The sequence below is a fragment of the Tachyglossus aculeatus genome, chromosome 16 (assembly GCF_015852505.1).
Source record: "Tachyglossus aculeatus isolate mTacAcu1 chromosome 16, mTacAcu1.pri, whole genome shotgun sequence".
Taxonomy (NCBI): domain Eukaryota; kingdom Metazoa; phylum Chordata; class Mammalia; order Monotremata; family Tachyglossidae; genus Tachyglossus; species Tachyglossus aculeatus.
In genome coordinates, this window is record NC_052081.1 from 33,768,759 (window position 1) to 33,790,216 (window position 21,458).

A 21,458-nucleotide genomic window follows, 5' to 3' on the forward strand; every position below is an offset into this window, starting at 1 on the left:
TCACTTCTCTATGCCTCAGTTTCCTAGTTTATAAAATTGGGTCAGTAAATCCCACCCATCTTAAACAACAGAGTAAATGTGAAAATACTTCTTTGAGTTCTTGCTGGTAAGGCACTGAATAAATCCAAGGGATCATTGTGATTCCTGCAGAAATACAGTCTCTTCAATCAATCAATCATTTTCATTTAGTGATTACTGTGTGCAGAGCACTGTATTAAGTACTTGAAGACTTACGTTGTTCAGCTCTACAACATTGTGAGGGGAAAGATAATGAATTAACACACAAAAATAACTTTGTCTTCAGAAATATTTTAATTGTTCCCTTCAAGGGACTTGGTGGATCTTGTGCTTAATTTTAATAAGGTTTCTTCAATCTCACTGCGGTTGCTGCTTAATAATTTTTGTTTTTTTGCAGGTGTTATGAAACAGATATTATCACAGAGACATTGAGGCGTGGAAAGGTCTCAGGATTCTGCTCCAGCTGTCTCTGAGTTGGGGGGGCTTTTTTTGTGTGTGTGCGTGTATGTGTGTGTAAAACTGAAATGTTGCTGGATTATTTCCTCAGTCAATATTAAAAGTAACATTTCCCCATTTCAGAAAGAAATTAGCATTTGTCAGGTACTTGGAGAAATTGCAATATGTCAGGCATCTGCTTCTGTTGCATGTGGCTTAGAAGTGGTGAAGCTCTGCACTGTAAAGTAGAATAAATTGTTACAATAATATTTGCCACTTAGGGAAAAATTAGTACTAGTGAAATTCTTCCAGAGCCAATAAATTCCTCTGTCTCTCTAGTCTCTGGCTGCCTCATTATCTGTACTGTTAACATTTACAAGTCTTCTATGTATGAAGACTTGTTAAGAGAAATTAATGCTTGTTTGTTTTTTCTATTCTTTTCTTCTTGGGCTGTATTTCACTGGGTGACTCACAACCCCCTTTCCCTCTTAATACCGTGTGAGCTATTCTGTAAACCTCATTCACTAAGAAAAGACAACAACCCTCCCTTTCCATGCAATGTGATGTGACCCTATCCAAGGCCTTCGTTCTCCTAAAGGTTCAGCTCTCTAGTGTTTCCACTTCTCTTTCATCCCAAGGGTTATTGGCTCAGGAAGGATTTGGAATGTGATCCACGTAGTTGTCAAGTACCGGGGGCCGAGTTTACCTGGTTCACCCTCAACCCCAAAAAGACCTGTGGTAGGTTATGATATGGGCAGGGAATGTGTCTTTTTATTGTTATATTGCACTCTCCCCAATGCTTAGTACAGTGCTCTGCACACAGTAAATACTCAACGAATACGATTGACTGGCTGACTGACTGAGGGGATGACTCTGAGCTTATGACCCCGAAAGAGGGTATGTAAGGAAAGGGTAAGTGGGTCTTTGTTGGTCCTACAATGTTCAGCCTTTGTGGAGGGGGCAGGGGGAAGCAGATTTTAAATTGGGAAACATTAGAAGTGGGGCCTGTCTCCACTAAGAATTGACAGCCGACAAACTCTGCCCTAGAGCAGCAGGGGAGTCCTGCCCGCTGGGTGTTTTCTTCAAACAGTATATCTTGCATTTAGTACAGTGTTTAGCACTTAGTCATATGTCGTATTTCTTTCATTGCTCTTATCTGACTTGGCTGAGGTGGGCACTGGCCTTCTCTCCTCACTAGCCTTGGATTTGTTCTGCCCAGAATCCCCAGGTTTGGTTCCATAATAGCCTAGAGCAGGCCTTTGGGGAGAGGCCCTGTGGGACTGGGGATGTATCTGATATGATTGTATTGTACCTGTCCCAGAGCTTAGCACAGTGCCTGTCACAAAATAGGAACTTAACTGACATTATCATCTGTAAAATGGGGATTAAGACAGTGAGCTTCATGTGGGACAGCCTGATTACCTTGTATCTACCCCAAGCTCTTAGAACAATGCTTGGCATATAGTAAGTGCTTAACAAATACCAGCATTATTACTATTATTATTAAGAAGATAGTTCCCTACTGCACTAATGGAATTGTTCTGTATTGGAGCTGGCTCTTTTTTCATGTATTCTACTTTCCCAAGTGCTTATTACAGTGTCCTGCAAACAGTAAGTGCTCATATACCATTAATTGGTCGATTGATGGATTTTTGAGTTTACCTTTTGGTATCCTCACATTAGCTGAGTTTTTGTAATGAATAGCAACTTCTCTTCTGGTTGTGCCTGCCAGAGGAGATCTCTAGGAAATGAAAGGACAGTTTTACTTATTTACTCCCTCAGGTCATCCAGAATGCATGTTTGCAGGAAGTGTTTTGAACAGACCATTGTTAGGGAATTAAAGGTTGCTCATCTGGAAGCATGAACCTGTTTGGATACAGCAAGCCTTGGTTTTGAAAGAACTGGTCATCAATCAATCAAATAATGGTATTTGTTGCCTGCTCACTTTGTGCAAAATGCTCTACTGAGTGCTTGGGAGGATAGAATTGGTGAATGCTAAAATGGAAGTTTTCCTTAACATGGGATTTTGCAAGTGCACAGTCTTCAGGTGATGGGAGTAATGGTACATAGTAAGCGCTTAATAAATGCCATCATTATTATTATTTATTGAGCGCTTAGTCTGTGAAAGAACACTGTATTAAGAACCTGACAGAGCACAATAGTAGGACTGATCCCTGTCCTCAAGCAGTTTACAATCCAGCCTGGGGAGATAGTAAAATAAATTCCAGATAGGCAAGGGCAATAAATAAGCTGGATGCTGGAGTGAGAATATGCTTCCAGCTGCGGTTCTAATTAGTTGTAAGGGTCTCTTCAGTTCCCTCAGTGAAGGCTGAAGTCATGTTTATCCCTAAACAGACTCCCCCTTCAAAGCACCATGGGCTTATCTGGACTATATTACTATTGCCTAGACTCAGCACAGCATCATGATTTTCCACCATAATTTACAGTTATCACATTTATCCTTGCAGCATGGCCTAGTGGAAAGCTGTCGGGCCTGGGAGTCAGAAGGACCTGGGTTCTAATTCCGGCTCCACTGCTTGTCTGCTGTGTGATCTCGGCAAGTCACGTCACTTCTCTGTAACTCAGCGTACCTCATCTGTAAAATGGGAATTAAGGCTGTGAGCCCCATGTGGAAAATAGGCTATGTCCAAACTCATTAGCTTGTATCTACCTCATCGCTTAGTGACTGGCATATAGTAAGTGCTTAGAAAATATCATTTAAAAAATCCCTAGGAGGGAGAGGTGAGGAGTTTCCCTTGTGGAAAATAGGCTGTGACCAAACTGATTAGCTTGTATCTACCCCATCGCTTAGTGACTGGCATATAGTAAGTGCTTAGAAAATATCATTTAAAAAAAAAATCCCTAGGAGGGAGAGGTGAGGCTTTTCCTTGTTATTTTGCAATTGCCAAATCAAATCTGAGGCCCAGAGAGAGTGAGCCGTGTGCCTAAAGAGATACAACAGGTCAGTGCCAGAACTAGACTAGAAGCAGTGTGACATAGTGGAAAGAGTATCGGCCTGGGACTCAGAGAATCTGGTTCTAATTCCGACACCATCTCTTGTCTGCTGTGTGACCTTGGGCAAGTCACTTTGTTTCTCTGTGGGTCAGTTACCTCATCTCCAAAATGGAGATTAAGACTGTAAATATAGTGTATAGAGCACAGTCCTGGGAGTCAGAAGATCATGGGTCCTAATCCTGGCTCCACCACTTGCCTGCTGTGTGACCTCAGGCCGTCACTTCACTTTTCTGGGCCTCAGTTATCTTATTTGTAAAATAGAGATTGAGACTGTGAGCCCACATGGGATATAACCCGATTAGCTTGTATCCACCCCAGTGCTTAGTACAGCGCCTGGCCCATAGTAAGCATTTAACAAAAACCACAATTATTATTCTTATCATTATTATTGTTAAACCTCACGTGAGGCAGGGACTGAGTCCAATCTGATTAGCTTGTATTTACCCCCCGCTTAGTACAGTGCCTGGTCTGTAGTAAGCGCTTAATAAATGCTATGAACACAAAAAAGCCAGACCTTCTGACCCCCAATCTTGGAGGTTTACTTTAGACTCCATTCCCTGTGAAGGAAAAAAGAACTGGATTACTCTTTCCCCACACCAACCAAGGGAGACTGTACCAGATCTTCTTCCCCATTTGGGGCAAAAAAGATGGTTAATTACATCAGAAGGAGAAAAGAAACCTTAGTGAAATTCCATCAGATTTAAGCTTCAGTTTTCCATAGGTTACTGGGAGGAGACTGAGCTACATTTGCCTGAGTCAAACCATGTGATTGTAAATTTAATTAATACGTTTAGCAACCTAACTCTTATCTGTCTTGGTTCCTTTTTGCTGTTGACTGCAGCAAAAATATTCTATTCTTTTATTCTGATTCTTATCCCTTGGCCCCCAGAGAGATTTCCTCATTTTAATTTTCATGTGCAACCTGCTGACCATTGTTATTGCAATTGGTATTTTAACTCTCAACCAAGGTGTTTTGGAAAGAGGGTGTTAACCTAAATGAGGGTCAGAGGGAGAGAGAGGGAGGTAGAAAGAAAGAACTTCTCTGATAACTTTGTCGACTTTGTCATCTCATCCCCTTCTGCTAGATCACACATGTTTTGCATCAACTTGCTCAGCAGAATGTTTTAATCTGTGTGTAGTGAGCATGCACACATACACACACACACACTCACTCACATGCCCTTAAACACTTAGTTAACAGAACATTGTTCTCCTGTTTCACTTTCCGCGGGAATAATGGGAGGAGAAGCACTCAGCACTTTTTTTTTCAAACTCTACTTGCTTATTCCCAGGCTGGAAAGAGATTAATTTATGATAATTCTGGACCTTGAGTTGCAGCCCATTTATCACCCACATTTCCATTTCTCAGCAAAACCCCCACACACCTTAGCTGTTAGCAAACTAAGATAGGCAGCTGGTGGTATACAAAGTGGTAAGGGAACAGTTTACTTTCAGGTACTAATCCTGCATCATAGAAACCACACCAAAAGCAGTTGTCTTCCTTCTTCCTCAGCCACAAGCAGCTGGCCCTGGGGCAGAGTGGCAGAGCAGAGAGAAGGCCAACATATATTTAGGATGCAGAAACCCTCGTGCCAACTTTGTTACAAACTTACACTATTTGAAGCTTAATGCCAAAGGAGCCAAACAGATATTCCAACAATTGTACCACTGAGATTGGCTGGGAACCAAAATCCAGCCATAACCCCCATTTGATATGTGGGTCTCCGTTGTCTAGAATGTGTTTGTTTTCTTAATGTGTCACTGAATGTGCTGGATCTCAGGACAGAAGAATATTCCCATCTGCATTTGGCATAGTTAATTCTTCAGTATTCATAACACCTTTCTAGGGAGCCAGGAGTCCATGCAAATTATTAACCATCCCATTCCCTGACTAGGACTCCACTTATTCCTTTTTGGGTAACACCTGAAGCATTTCTGAATCCATTTGGTAAAGACCTCCTATTTTGTTCAGACCCAAATGGATAACCTTGGTTTCTAGTAATTAGAAAATTTCCCCAGGGCATTCTGCTGCAGTGGAACTGCCATGATCCTCCCATAGTTGGCTGACCGCACATTCTACCAGAATATGTGTACACTTTCTCCCCTCACGTCATAGCTCCTCATGGCAGAGATCTCCACCAGGGCACTTGGATTTCAGAGGAGACCTGCCACAAGGAGAGGAAACTAGAGAAAGCAGAGTTGTCAGAGACGATAATAATTGTGATTGCTTTTCCTTGTGAACTTTTGCATTGGGTTTCGCAAATGACCTTCTTTCCACTGGGAACAGAAAGTTACACACAGTGACTCTTAAAGGTCCGTTTTGCTTAAACTGGTAGTTAAAGGTCAGCTTCCAGAAGGGCCTTTTGAGGAGGTGAATGTGTTTTTGTTTGTTTCGAGTTATAATAGGGTGGCAGTGCTTTGGCTGCAAGCTTTAGAAGTTAACGGTGCCCGAAGTTATTAAAAAGCCCATCAGGTCAATGCGCAAAATCAGATGACAGATGAAAGAAGGAAGAAGAATTCAGTGAAGGAACTGTTCATGGAGACCTTAAGGCTGAGAACCATTTCTGACCACTGATGTGCCTTATTGGGTTTCGTTCTGGCCCTAGGTGAATTTTGCTGAAGGCACAGTCTCTGAGAGATGGAAGGCTTCCAGAAGGTGTCTCCTTTTGGCAGATATAGAGCTATCTATGTGTGATGCTTTGTATTCTCTCAGTATTTGCAATTGGGGAGACACGATCAACGCTGCCATGATTTTCTTTACAAGTGAACAAAGTACTTACAGTAATCTCAACTTCTTCAAGGGAAATGCAGTTTATTTTTTTAGAAAATAAGAGTAAATGCTGACTAAATATTTTGCTATGGTATTTCAGCAGTCATAGGTCTTTGATATATACACACAGTCACCTCTTGTATATTCACGTAGATGGAAAGTAAAGGGGACCAAAATGCAACAAATAAGTCATTATGAGATGATACTTTGACTCCGGGCATTAATGGGTGTGATCCTAGCACATATCTGGGCCTTTGCCGGGGTGTGATCTCAAGTCAGTGGATTCAGGAGAAAACTGCTCAGGCAGGGGGAAGCTGCTTACCATGCAGAAGAAATCATGGGAAGTTCTGTGTCAACACTGCTGACAGTTGAATAATCGGCCACGAGGAGATATATTCTGGTCACTGATCACTTGGAGTTCACGAGCAAAAATAAAACTCTGAACTATGATTAAAATCTGCCTGGTTTGGTGCCCGGGTGCCATTTATCAGGTCGGCTGCACACCCCGGGTCTATTTAAGTTATTGCCTCTTACTCTCTCTCGTAGCCCCTCTGGTGGACGTCACTCCCAGCCACAGCGGTTCAGCGATGCTGATGCTGCTTTCGGTGGTGTTCGTGGGTCTCGCCGTGTTCGTCATCTACAAGTTCAAGAGGTATATGTCGTACTCTCCCACCCGTGTCCCTCTCCACTCCCCCACACCACTTCAGGCTGAAAAGCATGATATGGCCACAGAGGATCATGTGCACAGCAGTGATGGTGTCTATTAATGTTTTAGGCAGATTCCGGGGATTAATGTTTATGCACAGATGCAGAATGAGAAAGAGCAAGAGATGATCAGTCCAGTCAGTCAAAGTGAAAGCGGGCCCAATATCAGTCAGAGTGAACTGAGGAGCCCTGGGCAACTTGTAGATGAGAAGTTGGATACGCAGCCGATAGGTAAATAATTTCCAGTAGCCAATAGATCGTTGGTCTGCATAGTAATTGGCGGAATCTCTCCTATCCCTTTCCTGGCTTGAGATTGCTTGCTTCCACTTTGATTCCTGAGTGGAGCTAAGCTCCTGTCAATCCCCCTCCCCCTGCCAACCCCTTTTCCTTCTTTCCCTTTGGAGAAACCAAAAATACCAATCCTGCTCCTGTCGTTATCTTCTAGAGTCATCTTCCTTCTTTCAGGAAACTGCACTTGGTTCTGTGACTAACATACATGGCTTCTGACATTAATGTAAAATGAGGGTAAATGCATTTTTCAGAGGAGCGAGAGAGAGGATGGGGAATAAACTCAAAAATGCACATACGTGCACGCACACACCTTGGAGGTCATGAGGGTGGTGATAAGGGAAGTGGTAAATAAGGACTTCAAGCTGAGTTTGGGGCCCAGTTCAGAGCAAGAGCCCCAAGAAAGAATACTACTCCAAACTGAAGCCCAGTGGGAGAGGAGGAATGGCTTGCTCTTTGTGTGCTTTCCTGAACAATGAAAGAAAGAATGTACAACAATGCAGAAACATGCTGTCACATGCCCTGGATCTGTTTGTGGTTTTAATAAATTATGACGTTTGCAGCAGCCCTAGAGGGTGTCTTCTACGTGGTGTGACACAATAATACCGTGACATGTTATAGTCACTCTATTTTCCGAAGTGCTGACATATTTACATCCTTTATCCTCACAACATTCCTGGGAAGCAGAAGCAAGGATTCCTATGCCCGTCGTACAAATGAGGAAGCAGGCCCAGATAAGTCAGGCAACTTATCAAAGGACACACAGCAGGCCAGTGGTAAAGCGGGAACTAGAACCCATGTCTTCTGGCTCCCCAGTCTATGTATTTTCCATCAAATCAGGCTTCCTCTCAGAAAGCAGGGAGAAACAGTTTAGCAACAAATGGTAACCAGAACCAGGGTCAAATACCTTCCCCCCTACACCCAAAGGTGAACTGAAGAGATATTTGTTGAGGTGAAAGTGGGGGTGTTTAATTGAACTACCCTATTTCTGCAAAACTTGATAATTCCGATATAAAATATGAATCAGAGCTGAATTTTCAAGGACTCTACTGAAGTGACAGACAAAGCCAAATTTGGCATGGGACAGTTCCTCGTACCTGTTAATGTCAGTAGTTTATGCTCTAAACTTTCCTCTTGATCCTGTGCTGCTGACTTCATCTGATGCATTTCTCTAGTGCCATGTGTTTTACACTAACTTGATAATTCCAGATCTCCTGTGAGTCCTTTCAAGAAGTCTTTCAATATGTTACTCAAAAAAGCAATCAATATCTAAATGAAAATATGCCCCTTTCCTCAAATGGACATGGCAAGGTCTGTGCTGCGTTAAAGGGAAATATAAATGCAATGAATTTTGTTTGTCCTTTTATGGAACAGTAGCACTGTAGCCACATCTGGGTTTGAATTTTTCCCCATGCATTATCCTTTATTTGGGAAGTAAATGTGATAAATATATAATTGCTGTGGCTAAATGAAAAAGCTTTTCTATCTTCAAAACCAGGCAATCATTTACCCTATAATGAATGAAAGAACTAAAACAATTTTTCTGGGGTCATTTAGTTCTCAAGCCTATTTCCAAGGGTCTTAAGCAGAGTTACTGTTTACTTTGTAATGGTAGCAATGCCTTCTTAACCAGGCGGATCATTAAGCAAACTACAGAGTCCCTGACACCTTTTCATTTCTAATGTTCTTAAATAAGAGGTACCCTTATTATCTTAATATGCTTTTATTGTTTTGTTTTTTAACAGTACTTCTTAAGTGCTTACTACGTGCCACGCAATTTACTAAACTAAGGGCTGGGGTGGATAAAAGATAATCAGGTTGGACGCAGTCCCTGTTTGTCCCACACCTGCTTAATATAGTGAATTATTTTCACGTTGAAAAAGGAGCAGGCTGCCCCATCCCACCCTCTACCCAATAGACGGACTCTTAAGTCACGATTTCCAATTAAAAGAAAAATCATAGAAGGTAGGAACCTGCTTATCGGTTGATCGAATCACTTTTGTCCGCTAACTTTTTTTCTTCTGTTTCTTTTTGCCAGGAAGTATTTCCATAGTTGCTGAAAATCAAAGCACAAAAGAAATCCCTACCTATGTCAATGTTTGAATGGAGGACACCAGTTTAAAAAAAAAAAAGACAAAACACCACTCACTGCATTTGGACTTTAAATTCTTCAGACACAGACAACAAGGGTTTTTAGCTTTAAAGCCTGTGCATGTGGACATTATTCTGAGAACATGTTTGGAGGGACCGTGTACAGGTGCTCTATTTTAATGGGAAACTCCCCCTGTTCCCTTCCCTCTTCTCTCTCTTTTTCTGACCAGTCGTGTTTGTAGGAAATTCATAACAAATATAGGCCAAGGAAATCTGCATGTATTTTTGGGAAGTATTCTTGGCTCTAGATTTAACAGTTATTTTAGCACTGCAGGCCAGTAAGTGGGCTAGCCACCCTGGCAAATTTCATAAAAATTCAAAGGAGATAATTCAGGCCTGAAGCCCTGAGCAGTTTCTCGTTTTAATTTTCCTTATTTTTGTTTGTCCTTTCTGTCACTTGGTGGGTGAGTGGTGGTAGGGTGACTGCTAAGCTCTTTCTGCAGGAAGAGAATAGGAGGGAACTGAAAATCCTTACAGGACACATTCATTGTGCAGAAAAGGGGCCTGGGATGGTCGTTTGTCTCTTTCAACGGGAGGGACCGTCTTTATAAAAGAAGGTCCCCACTTGCTTCCCACAGATTTGGCATAAAGTGTAGGACGCCGTCTTGCGCCTTACCTGAGCTTCCCTTTGCCTCATTATGTACATCCTGTGTGAGGTTGCCTTCCCACTGACTTTTCTTCAACCCAGCTACTAACCCATGACATTGGGCCACTCCGTCACCTCACTTTCTCAACCACTTTGCTACATACCAAGTATTCACTCATGCAAACAATCACTGTCTTATTGGGAACTTACTGTGTGCTGAGCATTGTTCAAGGTGCTTGAGAAAGAACAGTACTGTAGATATGTTCCCTGCCCACTTGGGATTCTCTTTTGAATCCATTTCCTCTTGACTTCTGACCCTCTACCATTGTCCTGAGGCAGGGATTTCAACACTTAATGTACATTTCACAGTTCCTAGTGTATTATCTTTTCTCCACTACAATTAGGCTGAGTCATATCAGGCAGACTTGAGATTGTGTGGATTGGTGGGTAGTCCCAGACAATATTAGGAAAATAGACAAGCACCACAGAATCAGAAAGCTGTGATAGTTGGGCAGACATCAACACTTGACTGCTTTCTTATTGACAGCCCCCACCCTGGGAGCATGCTCAAATCATGCTCAGTTTCAAGTCCTTCAGGGTTCTGGGAATTGTAGTTCAGCTGGCCCCAGAATTATGGGTTGCTCGAACCCCACATTTACCTCTTTGTCACTCCCATCAGGAGATAAGAGGATCATTCAGCGTTTGGGATGTCATAATGTTCTGATTTTCAACAAGAATCATCCAGTCAGTCTAGTCCCATCTAATCTGATAGGATCAAGAGTCTGCCAACTCTTCCAAACTCTCTTTTATCCTCCTGATGAGGATCTTAATCCACATATGAAATATTTTGAAGCAGTTTCAGATTTTGATAAAATACAAAATCTATACAAAATACAAAATTGGGAAGTGTTCATTCAACCCAGGGAAAATCACGTGTGATCAAGTTGTCATTTCACTGAAGATGTTTGCTCTAAATTTTTTTTTAGTATATGTTTAACAGCTTTCTCCAGAGAAAAGTTCCTCTCCAGCACCAGAACGTAGGTACTAGGAAACAGCTTGGCTTATTTTTAGAAGAAAGAAAGGTTGTCATCACCCTATTCGTAGATTATCTGTTCTAGAAAATGGGAGGTGGTAAACCATCCGGTGGATTAAAATATCTGTTTGGATTCCATTTCCAATGTTGATTATTCTGAAGATTTTGTTGTTGAGGACTTTTCCACAGAGCCACTGGGAATGCATGGTTAGGATCATTTGGTCAAAAGGAGGAATGAAGCCCTCAAACCTCAGTGAGCTAGCCAGCTTCTAAGAAGGAAAGGAGTAAATCTCAATATTTTACTTTCTAATGTAGTGTCACAGCCCAGCCAATTTTTCCTCTAAGGGGACAGAAAAACAGGATGTACTATCCTCAAATGTTAGGTTTTTTCTCTTTAGAAAATCAGTGAATGGGAGAGAGGATGAAATTGATCTCTGGACTCTGAGTGACAGACTGAGGAAGAGGGAACTGTGTGGTCTGGAAGTTACAAAGAGACTAAAGGGGACCAAACCTATTTTGAATAGAGACAGATCAGAGGTCTGGAGTGGATGAAAGAACCTCTCTGCTCTTGGATATGTTTTATGGATACATACAGCGTGGAAAGTATGTTCGGGTCATCACTGGAGTGCTACCACCCCTAATGTTTGAATTAGCCTTGGGTAGATGCTGTATTCCCTCTGCTGCAGTTGTATCCAGATGCCTTAGCTGAAGTGTCAGGGCTAGAGCTCAGGTGTCCAAGACTTTGCAGGCAGTACACTTTGTGATTGAATATTCTCACTGCGTTGCGCTGTGTGAATGTGGGAAACGGACTGTGTATGCCTTCTGGAGTCAAATAACCACCCTGCTTCTCTCTGACATCCTGAGATTCCTATCCAATATGAAATGTCCTCCTTCCACAATCCAGCTAAGCCTTCTGCTTTCGTAGAAATCTAAGAGGCAGACAGGCAAGCAAGAGGAAACAACACAGTTTGCATCAGAAACAATATAGGGAAACAGGTGTTCAGTTTAAGCGCTAGTTTAAATTCAGTAGGTGAGGCAAGGAATCACATACTTTAGCATAATGGGATTGGATGTCCAACAATATGAAATGGACCTGTAAGTGGATCTTGGAAGAAGAATGAGTTTGTTGTTCTCAGTGAGCATTTAGCAGGGCATTAATAGGGGAAAACAGCACAATCTGCAACTCCTGCCCAGGAAAGGAGGTCATCACAGGGATCAGGAATTTTCCTGGGCATCTCAAGATAAGGAGATGTGTGAGGGGATAGGGAAGGATTGGACATATTCCTGTCCCTGCTTTCCACCTGGCTTTTAGATATTCAGAGAACAAGGTAACAAAACAAAATCCTGAATTCAGAGGCCAACAACACCTTTCACTAGTTGGCTGTTGATTCAGGTGAAACAGTCTAGAAAATCCTAAGGCTGCATTGATTTTCCTCAGGAGTTCAAAACGGTGGCCCACTTGGCAGCTGTTGTGCGTTTCCCAGAATTCCAACTGAACGTTGAGATCCCCACATTAGCCAACTTATTTTTATAGTAAATAAGTAAAAAAAAGTTTTCTTATAGTATTGGAACTACTAATTTTAAAATGACTTTTTGATGTATTTTTTTGTTAAATACAATGTAGTGTAATGTATAATTGCTCTTGTTTATTGCTTTTACAATCATATTTATTAAACAGATAATGTCTCTAAAGCCATGCATCCACATGTTCATTGCTTTATTCTAGGTGCTTCTTTGGTCCATAGGAGCAGTATCTCAGTCTGATCCAAGAAGACATCAGCATCATCAGAGGAAACCTCGTATGTTTGAATAAAATAAAATAGTACCGGATTTCTATTATAGGCAGAAATCACCTACCCAATATTTAAGTAATCATTCACCTGGTTATGATTTTTTTTTCCTAATCAGTCTTGGTTGTGGTGTGTCATTATTCAAAGCTGCCCTCCTACACTTTTATGGGCTATGTTTCTAGCACTAAGCAAAAATTCTGAAAAGTGTTAAGCTCACCCTTATAGTAGTACCCATGGTAATAGCCAAAGATAGACTAGATGGACTCTGTCCTTCAGGTAATTTTTGCCTCCTCCCAGGGCATCTCTGATGAGCCAAAGATGATTGCACCTCACTGACGGATCCAGCCTCATCAATCCTCAGCCACTTGTATCCAGTTATGCTGCTGCCTCTGGCTGCCCCGGTCTAACATCAGGACTCTGCAAAGAAGGGTAAATGGATACTGCAGTGAAATACTGAGCTCTCTTTCTTCTGATTCACCCTTTTGCTTTGAACTAACAACGGTTACAGTAACTTTCTTCCCCTGCTAAAATCTACTATTCCTATCTGGAAGAGGAATTCATCCCTCTACTTACCTTTCTCCACATCTCAGTGTCTTTCGCCTTTCCTTGGTTTCCTGAAACTAAGTCTCTTCAGTCCACTTTCTATGACCTTCTGGAAGTGGGAATGGAGAGGAAAGTGTGTTGTCCTGTCCTTGAGTAACTCTCTCAAGAGAAATGACCTTCTCAGGCTGAACTATTGTTCTGAAAATCTACTGAGTTCTTGATCAGCTACTTCTTTATTAATACATTTGAAACCACCACAGAAAGATGTCCACTGGCAAATTCTACCCTCAGAAATACACTCTTGAGTGCCCACCTCTGCCCCTCCACTAGCACTTCCCCAGGTGCCATGGAATATCAACAGCTCTCTTCTCTGATGTCCTAAATGCCACGCTTGGATGTTGTCTCTGCTCAGTCCTGAAGGTAGGTTCAAACAACTTCTGTGCTCAGAAAGCTTTCCCTAGGTATCCCTGTTGTTGCCCAAGTCACATCGATACTAAAAGCTTCAGGAGATTGAATATTTTCAGGATTGATACTGTGGGCCTATTAGTGCTGTGGCCCATAGTTTCATAACCGTTCTTTCCTGCTCATAGAATGAGATTTCTGAGGCTCACAGCTAAGCAGCTCTCAGCCTGTGCCAATTAGTCTGCCAGTTTAGCTCACCTCTGGATTTCAGCTTCAAGTGGATTTCTGGCCGTCACCACACCAAACAGCAAGGCATTTAAGAAAATGTGATTGCCGGCATTGCCAAGCCTTTGAAAGGGGGAGGGCTATAAGATTGGGCAAAGATCCCAAGGCTACTGCTTTTGTGCAATTTGCCTACCCAACTGGAGTTTCTCATAAAGTTTTCCATTAGTATTTGTCAGAAATTTGGCTGCTCTGTCTCTTCAATTGATGCTGGATCTGAGAAGCCTCTCTCCTATGGTAATTTGATCAAGATAATTGTAGATTGGGGAAAAGCACCATCTGTTTGCCAAAAGAACTACTCTGCCTTTAGATCTCTAAGTTTTGCTTTGGAATCTGCACAGGGCGATTCCTTTAGGGCTTTTTATTATCTTGAAACAGTAGCATCCTGTAATGCAGTGAAGTTGTCACTAAATAAATGAAGGATAACTGGGGAGGGGTGATATCTGGAATGGGTATATAGAAAGTTTTAAGGACAAAAGAGGAAATTATCACCAGAATCCTTCTTGCTCCTCTTGCTAGTATTCTCTAGCTGAGTTCATCAGTTGGGAGTCAGAAGTCATGGGTTCTAATCCCAGCTCCGCCACTTGCCCTCTATGTGACTTTGGGTAAATCACTTAACTTCCCTGTGTCTTTTACCTCATCTGTAAAATGGAGGTTAAGATTGTGAGCCCCATGTGGGACAACCTGATTACCATGTATCTACCCCAGCGCTTAGAACAGTGCTTGGAACATAGTAGGCGCTTAACAAATGCCATCATTATTATCAGTTCCCCACATTGGCAGCTGGGTTTGAGAGGTTGGGAAAGGGAAAAAGTTCAGGTCATCTGCTTAATCAGGCGCTAAACAGCTGCTTATGTTTTCCCTGTGACAATTCACTCCTTTCACCAATATCAGGACAGAAAAAATCAGAAAATACAATCATTTGGTCAGCCCAATGGTCTATCCAACATAGTTTTCTTTTCTTCTAACAGGGTCAATCAGAAGGTTAGAAACACTGATTGGAATGGTTGTTTTCTCCTGTAAATCCCTTCTAGTCTCCCTAACGTTTTACCACAACCTCTGTAATGTACTTTTTACCACAACCCATCAGGGGCCTCTCACTCATGATTCTATCCAAAGCATTGATAATATTTTTTGTCTTGAACTATTTTCTGTAATTATTAATTTCATATACCTAACATCTACCATATGAAGAAACATTTTTTTTTTTATGTTTTGAATCTACCCTCTTCAAATGACAGTGAGTGTCCCCTTATCCCGTTCACTTCTCTGGGCCTCAGTTACCTCATCTGGAAAATGGAGATTAAGTCTGTGAGCCCCAAGTGGGACAACCTGACTAACCTGTATCTATCCCAGCATTTAGAACAGTGCCTGGCACATAGTAAACAACGAATGCCATAATTATTATTATTATTGTTGTTGTTATTGTTGGCCTTGGAGGTTCCATTTTCTCCGTCAACACACTCTTTGTGATTTTGTGAACTTCAATCATGCTTTTTCTCAGCCTTCACCTTTACCAAGTGATAAATTCTAATCTTTTCAGTCCATCCTTAGTGGGAAGCTTCTTCAGCTCCCTGATTACCTTCTCTTTAACATTTCAGTTCTATTATAGCCTTTTCAGAACTGCCCACAGTATTCCAGATTCAAATGTAGTACAGTTTTATAGAATGGCATTAACTGTGGGTTTTCAGTGGATTTTCAATATATTCGTTCATTCATTTATTCAATTGTATTTATTGAGCGCTTCCTGTGTGCAGAGCACTGTACTAAGCACTTGGAAAGTACAATTCAGCAACAAATAGAGACAATCCCTACCTAACAACAGTCTCAGGGTCCATTGAGTGCTGACTGTGTGTAGAACATTGTACTAAGTGCTTGGGGGAATTTTGTTTGATTTAAAGTATTTATTGGGTGCTTAAGGTGCGCAGAGCTATGTACTAAGTGTGGGGGGTATTTTGCTTTTATTTTTCAATATCCTAGTTAATGAAACCTTTTATTTGGTGTAGCTAATAATTAATTTCAATCTAGAATGAAAGGTTGATGTTTGGGCAAGAGGAAGAAACTTCTCTCCCTAACCTTCTCCTCAGTTTGGTTCACTGCTGTCTTCTCCCACATAAACATCTTCTCACCCTGCCTTGCTTAGGAATTAAAGAAGAGTATTAACATAATCTAGTCAGCGTGGCTCAGTGGAAAGAGCACGGGCTTGGGAGTCAGAGGTCATGAGTTCGAATCCTGGCTCCACTACATGTCTGCTGTGTGACCTTGGGCAAGTCACTTAACTTCTCTAGCCTCAGTTACCTCATCTGTAAAATCGGGATTACGACTGTGAGCCCCCCGTGGGACAATCTAATCACCTTGTATCCCCCCAGCGCTTAGAACAGTGCTTTCCATATAGGAAGCGGTTAGCAAATGCCATCATTATTATTATTATTAGTCCCTAAACTATATTTGCCCTTGCCGTGCCCTTTGCCACCACACTAATTTACACCCAAGCCTCAAACCATGGACAATTCTTTTCATGGTGTTTCTTAGGCACTTACTGTGTGTCAGGCACAGTGCTAAGCGCTGGGGTAGATAAAAGACCAAAGGTTTGGACACAGTCCCATATAGAGCTCACAGACTTAATCCCCAGTTGACAGCTGAGGTAATTAAGCCTCAGAGAAGTTTAATGACTTGTCCAAGGTCACACAGCAGACAAGTGGTGGAGCTGGTATTAGAAGACTTCCAGGCCCATTCTCTTTCCACTAGGCCACACTACTTTTCCTGTAGAAGTCTTATTGGGATATTTACTATGATCATAGCTGGAATCACAATGAGTTTGGATGTCGGCTCAGATCTCCTAGAGAGAATTTCCACCTGCAGAAGATTAAACCAAGCCCAGTGCCTTAGTAATGCTTCATTTTTATAGATTACAGGGGTCCAACCCAACCAGGTTTCTAAGGAGGCACTGTGGTGGGACCTTGATGGTAAGCTTGACTCTGGACCTGATCCGTCCTGATTTATTAGCCCTGAGCATGGTATGGTCTTGCCAGCTCCATTTAAAGGGCCCCCATGTATCAAATCGGTAAAGGAGTTCAAAGTTCAGAGTAGAGTAGGGCACAGATGGACAGATTCTAGCTCATGGAGCTAAAAGACAGTTATTCACTTTACTGTACCCACCTCAAAAACATCCTCATTGCTGGACTTAATTTCCAACCTCATATTTAATGGTGTAGCAGAGCCTGTGTAAAGGAGCCAGGATTGTTTGATCTGGTTCATTGGAGAGCATTTTAGAAGGCTGAAAGGAAGGCAGATACAATTGTCCACAGTCTGTCCCAAGCCAGGTTTATGCCCGGAGGAATGCCCAGAAAGATAAATAGGCAGATGGATGGACAGACATTAGGACAGACAGGCAGACAATAGGACAGACAGATGGACAGAAAGATGGACATTAGGACAGATGGAAGGATAGACAGACAGACATTAGGACAGGTGGAAGGACAGATGGACAGACATTAGGGTGGACCGACAGACGGATAGACAGATGGACGGATAGACAGATGAGCGGACAGACGGACATTTGGACAGATGGAAGGATGGACATTTAGACAGATGGACGGGCAGACAGACGGACATTTGGATGGACAAATGGACAGATAGATGAGTGGGCGGACAGACATACGGACGGACATTTGGACAGAAGGAGAGATGGACAGACGGACGGGGAGACATCCTTTGTCACATGGAATCCAGCTCTGAGCACGTGTGACCTCGTTGCACTTGGGACACTTCTCAACAGAATAGACATACACCTTACTGGGAATCCAGTTAAATGAGTGATTTTTCTTTAGCTTAGATAGTGGGAGCCTGCGACTTATAGAACGTGCTTTGCCACCATTAATTAGTTATTCATCACATTTCCCCTCTGTAGACCTGATAAGAGCCACCCCAGGCAAGTGAGTTTAATTTATTTCACTAGTTTTATGTCTTATCAGCCACCTTTGCACACACCGACAAAAATCTTGGCACCAGAAGCATCATCCTCAGACCCGAAGGACAAATCTATATCCATTTCTGTACATGTATGTATGACTCCCGGAGGAAGGCATGCTAAAGGAGTCAGTGTGGTCTGTTGTGTTCTGGAGATTTACAATTATAGAGGGACAGGGGGTGAATTTAGCGGGAGTAATTCAAACACTGGCTCTTCACTAACTCTGTGTGAGTCCTGGAATAGGTCTCTTTATTCTCTTTGTGTCCCTGCTGCTTCATCTGTAAAATGGGGCTAATCATACCAACTGACCTCAAAGGATGAATGTGTAAAGAGTAACAGATAAGCAGGTTATAAAGCTGTCTGTGTGGCTGTGGTTACACAAGTTAATCAGTAGGAATACCATGTTTTTGAAGGGTCACTCCCTACTAGCTTAGGAGGCAGGCTGAAGAAAGGCAGGAAGGAGGGACATCAGACCCATTAACTGTAGGACCAGAGACAGAGCCTCAAATGTTTCTAGAGCATCAGTGACCAACCAGAGATACAGTCAGGGACACAGCCAGAGATTCAGTTACAGTTTCAGGGTCTGAGCCTAAAATCCAAGGGTTCAGAGACATAGCTCAGGGGCTTAATACAGTGTTTTGTGTGCAGTAAGCACTCAGTAAATATGGTTAATAATAATCATAACTAGAGACAAACCCAGGGGCCAGAAAAGCCAGGGTGGACACCAGACACAGATGGGAGAGCAGCAAAATAGGGCCGGAGAGGAATTTGGTGATCTGGTGGCAATTCATAGTTGTGCAGTGCACTACTTGCATAGGAAGTACAAACTGTGACCTGTTCCCTACCTATAAGGAGGATACACATTTATGGAGGACAGTAGTTCCTTGTGCTCAAAGATAATGCCACAGCCTGTGAGGTTTACCTGTAGTTATTTGTGTGGCTATAGAGACCACGTTGGGGAAACACACTTAGATTGTATCAGAAACTAGATTGAACAGCACTGAAACACTGAATGTGTTGGAATTTGTGTATGGAGCTGGAGCCTTCCATATATCCCACTTATGGAAGACTGGCTAGGTCTCCCAGCTCTGGGGCAGAAAAAGAGAAGAGGACAATCATTCCCTTCAAGGAGATTTCTCCTTGGATATTTTGGAATTTTTCTCCGGAGATGTCAACCATGGCCCCCAGTCTTGTATCCCGAACGATGCTTAGATTTTTCCATCAGGCTATTTATTTCTCACCAAGAGAAGCAGTGTGGTCTAGTGGATAGAGCACAACCCCGGGAGTCAGAAGGTCCTGGGTTCTAATCCACCACTCATCTGCTGTGTGACCTTGGGCCAGTCACTTCACTTCTCTGTGCCTCAGTTATCTCATCTGTAAAATGGGGATTAAAGCTGTGAATCCGCTTGTGGGACATGGACTGTGTCCAATCTGATTAGCTTGTATCTACCCCAGTGCTTAGTACAGTGCCTGGCACATAGCAAACACTTAACAAATACCATAAAAAGGGTTTCTTGATGCAATTGGATGTGGTAGGTCGGATAAGCATTTCATGTAAATTATTATTTTCTATTAGTGCCACAGGCCTGGAAATGGGTCTTTTGGTCATGAGAAAACATTTTGTTTGTTTAAGTTATCCCTCTGAATTTCCTCTATTCCAGAAAGTCCCCGTTTGTTCCCATGCATACCAAAACATACAACTTTCATGTTTCATAACTTTCATAGACCTTCCTCCTTATGATGGTGATCATCAGTATGTACTGAGCAGTTACTCTGTGACAAGGAGACAAGAGTGAAAACAATAGCTGCATCAACAGCCACAAACATCAAGTATGACAACACAACCAGGAACAGCATTTTTGTGTGCACGATATGGCCAGGACTGTGAGTCCCACACTAGCCTTTTCAGTTATACACCTACCTATTGGTGAATTTCACCCTCAGTGGCATTTCCTTCAAATATGAAGAATAACTGCCACACATGCATGCACGTATACACACACACACACACACACACACACACACACACACACACAGTATGCAGAATGCTGAATCCCATCCTTGTGATTTGAGGAGCTTGTGCTCTGTTGCTTTTAGTGAGTGGTGTTATGAATCTGCTGTTTTCGGTTCTCTTTATTCCTAATAATGTGTAGAAGGGATCAATTTTCCACACTGTGGTATCCCATTTTAGTGTCTACAATCTAGACGATCAAGCAGTGACATTTCTGAACACTTATTTTGTGCAGAGAACTCTTCTAAGCACTTGGGAGAATACAATGCAACAGAGTTGGTACACATGTTTTCTGTCCACAAGGATATTGGGAAGGTCTATTTCTTTTTTTACCTCTTTCCCTCCTCTTCTGACCTCATTGTCGATAGTTGGAGATCGTCATCTTGATATTCTTGCAACTCGTCATTAAGTTTACTTCATTCCTGAGTTAGGGATCCTCACCCATATTTCCTTCTCCGCAACAGAAACCAACATCCAGCAAAGCCAGTGGATAACGAGCAAATGGGAACAAAATGCATCTTTGTGTTCAGCCCACACTTGTCACCTAGAGTTAATGATCACGAACATCCTGCTTGCAACCCTCCAAACAGAAGCTCATTTTGAGGGAGAAAAAATGAATAAGGAAAATAATTCTAGGACTCGACAAAAAATTATTTTAGGAGCTGTAGGAAGAGAGAATTGTGAAAGTATTGGAAAAAGTAACCAGCACCAGTTCTTAGAAAACATTGTCCCAGTGATGAGCTGTCTAGAAGGTGACAGTCCTGTGAAACACCTGTTCTCAAAGTTCAAATTTGGGAAGGTCGACTAATTGATGAATCAGTGGTATTTAATTGAGTACTTACTCTATGCAGAGTACTGTTCTAAGCTCTTGGACTCAATACCTGTCCTCAAGGAACTTACTGTCTAGTGGGGAACACAGTTATTAAAATAAATGATAGGTAGAGGAAGCTGTGGGGATGGGGGTGGGATGAGTATCAAAGTTCTTAGTGGGCTTAGTATGTAAAGAGGTGAGAGATCGCTCAGGGAAGGCTTCCTGGAGGAGATATAAATCATGATAGCAGTGAAAATTTCTTAATTAAAAACTTAAAGTGTCTCTGTCTACTTTGTCCCTAGTGATCAATGCAATGGAATTACTGTTTAAGCTTGTTTGAGATCTCGATGACAACAGAACTGTTGTATTAAGCTCACCATTCATTTTCCTCCTTTCTATTCCAGGGAGCAACTGAGCCCAATCACTGTATTTCTCTTCACTTTGAAAGAGTTGGCAACTCCCGCTTGAATTTGACTGATTTATTCCCTTCATCCCAAAGCAACTAAATTCTAGTTAAATTTATTTTTGAACAAAGGTCGTCATTTCCCAGATATTCTTTTTCAAATGAATGACACCAGACAGTTGTGATCCCATTCATTTGTTTGTATCTCTTTGTTGTGTCTAGACAACTATTACCATGCATGTGGT

At 42.1% G+C, this 21,458-nt stretch overlaps 1 protein-coding gene across 1 annotated transcript in view; it reads left to right on the forward strand.

The window, feature by feature from the left end:
- SORCS1 (sortilin related VPS10 domain containing receptor 1) overlaps positions 1–12,650 on the forward strand; it is a 402,129-nt gene extending 389,479 nt beyond the window's left edge. Inside the window, exons 28-30 of the mRNA XM_038758618.1 lie at positions 6,785–6,890; positions 7,014–7,174; positions 9,270–12,650. Coding sequence (XP_038614546.1) covers positions 6,785–6,890; positions 7,014–7,174; positions 9,270–9,334 — 332 coding nt within the window. The 3' untranslated portion in view covers positions 9,335–12,650. The remainder of the gene's footprint in view (positions 1–6,784; positions 6,891–7,013; positions 7,175–9,269) is intronic.
- Positions 12,651–21,458: the final 8,808 nt, after the last annotated feature.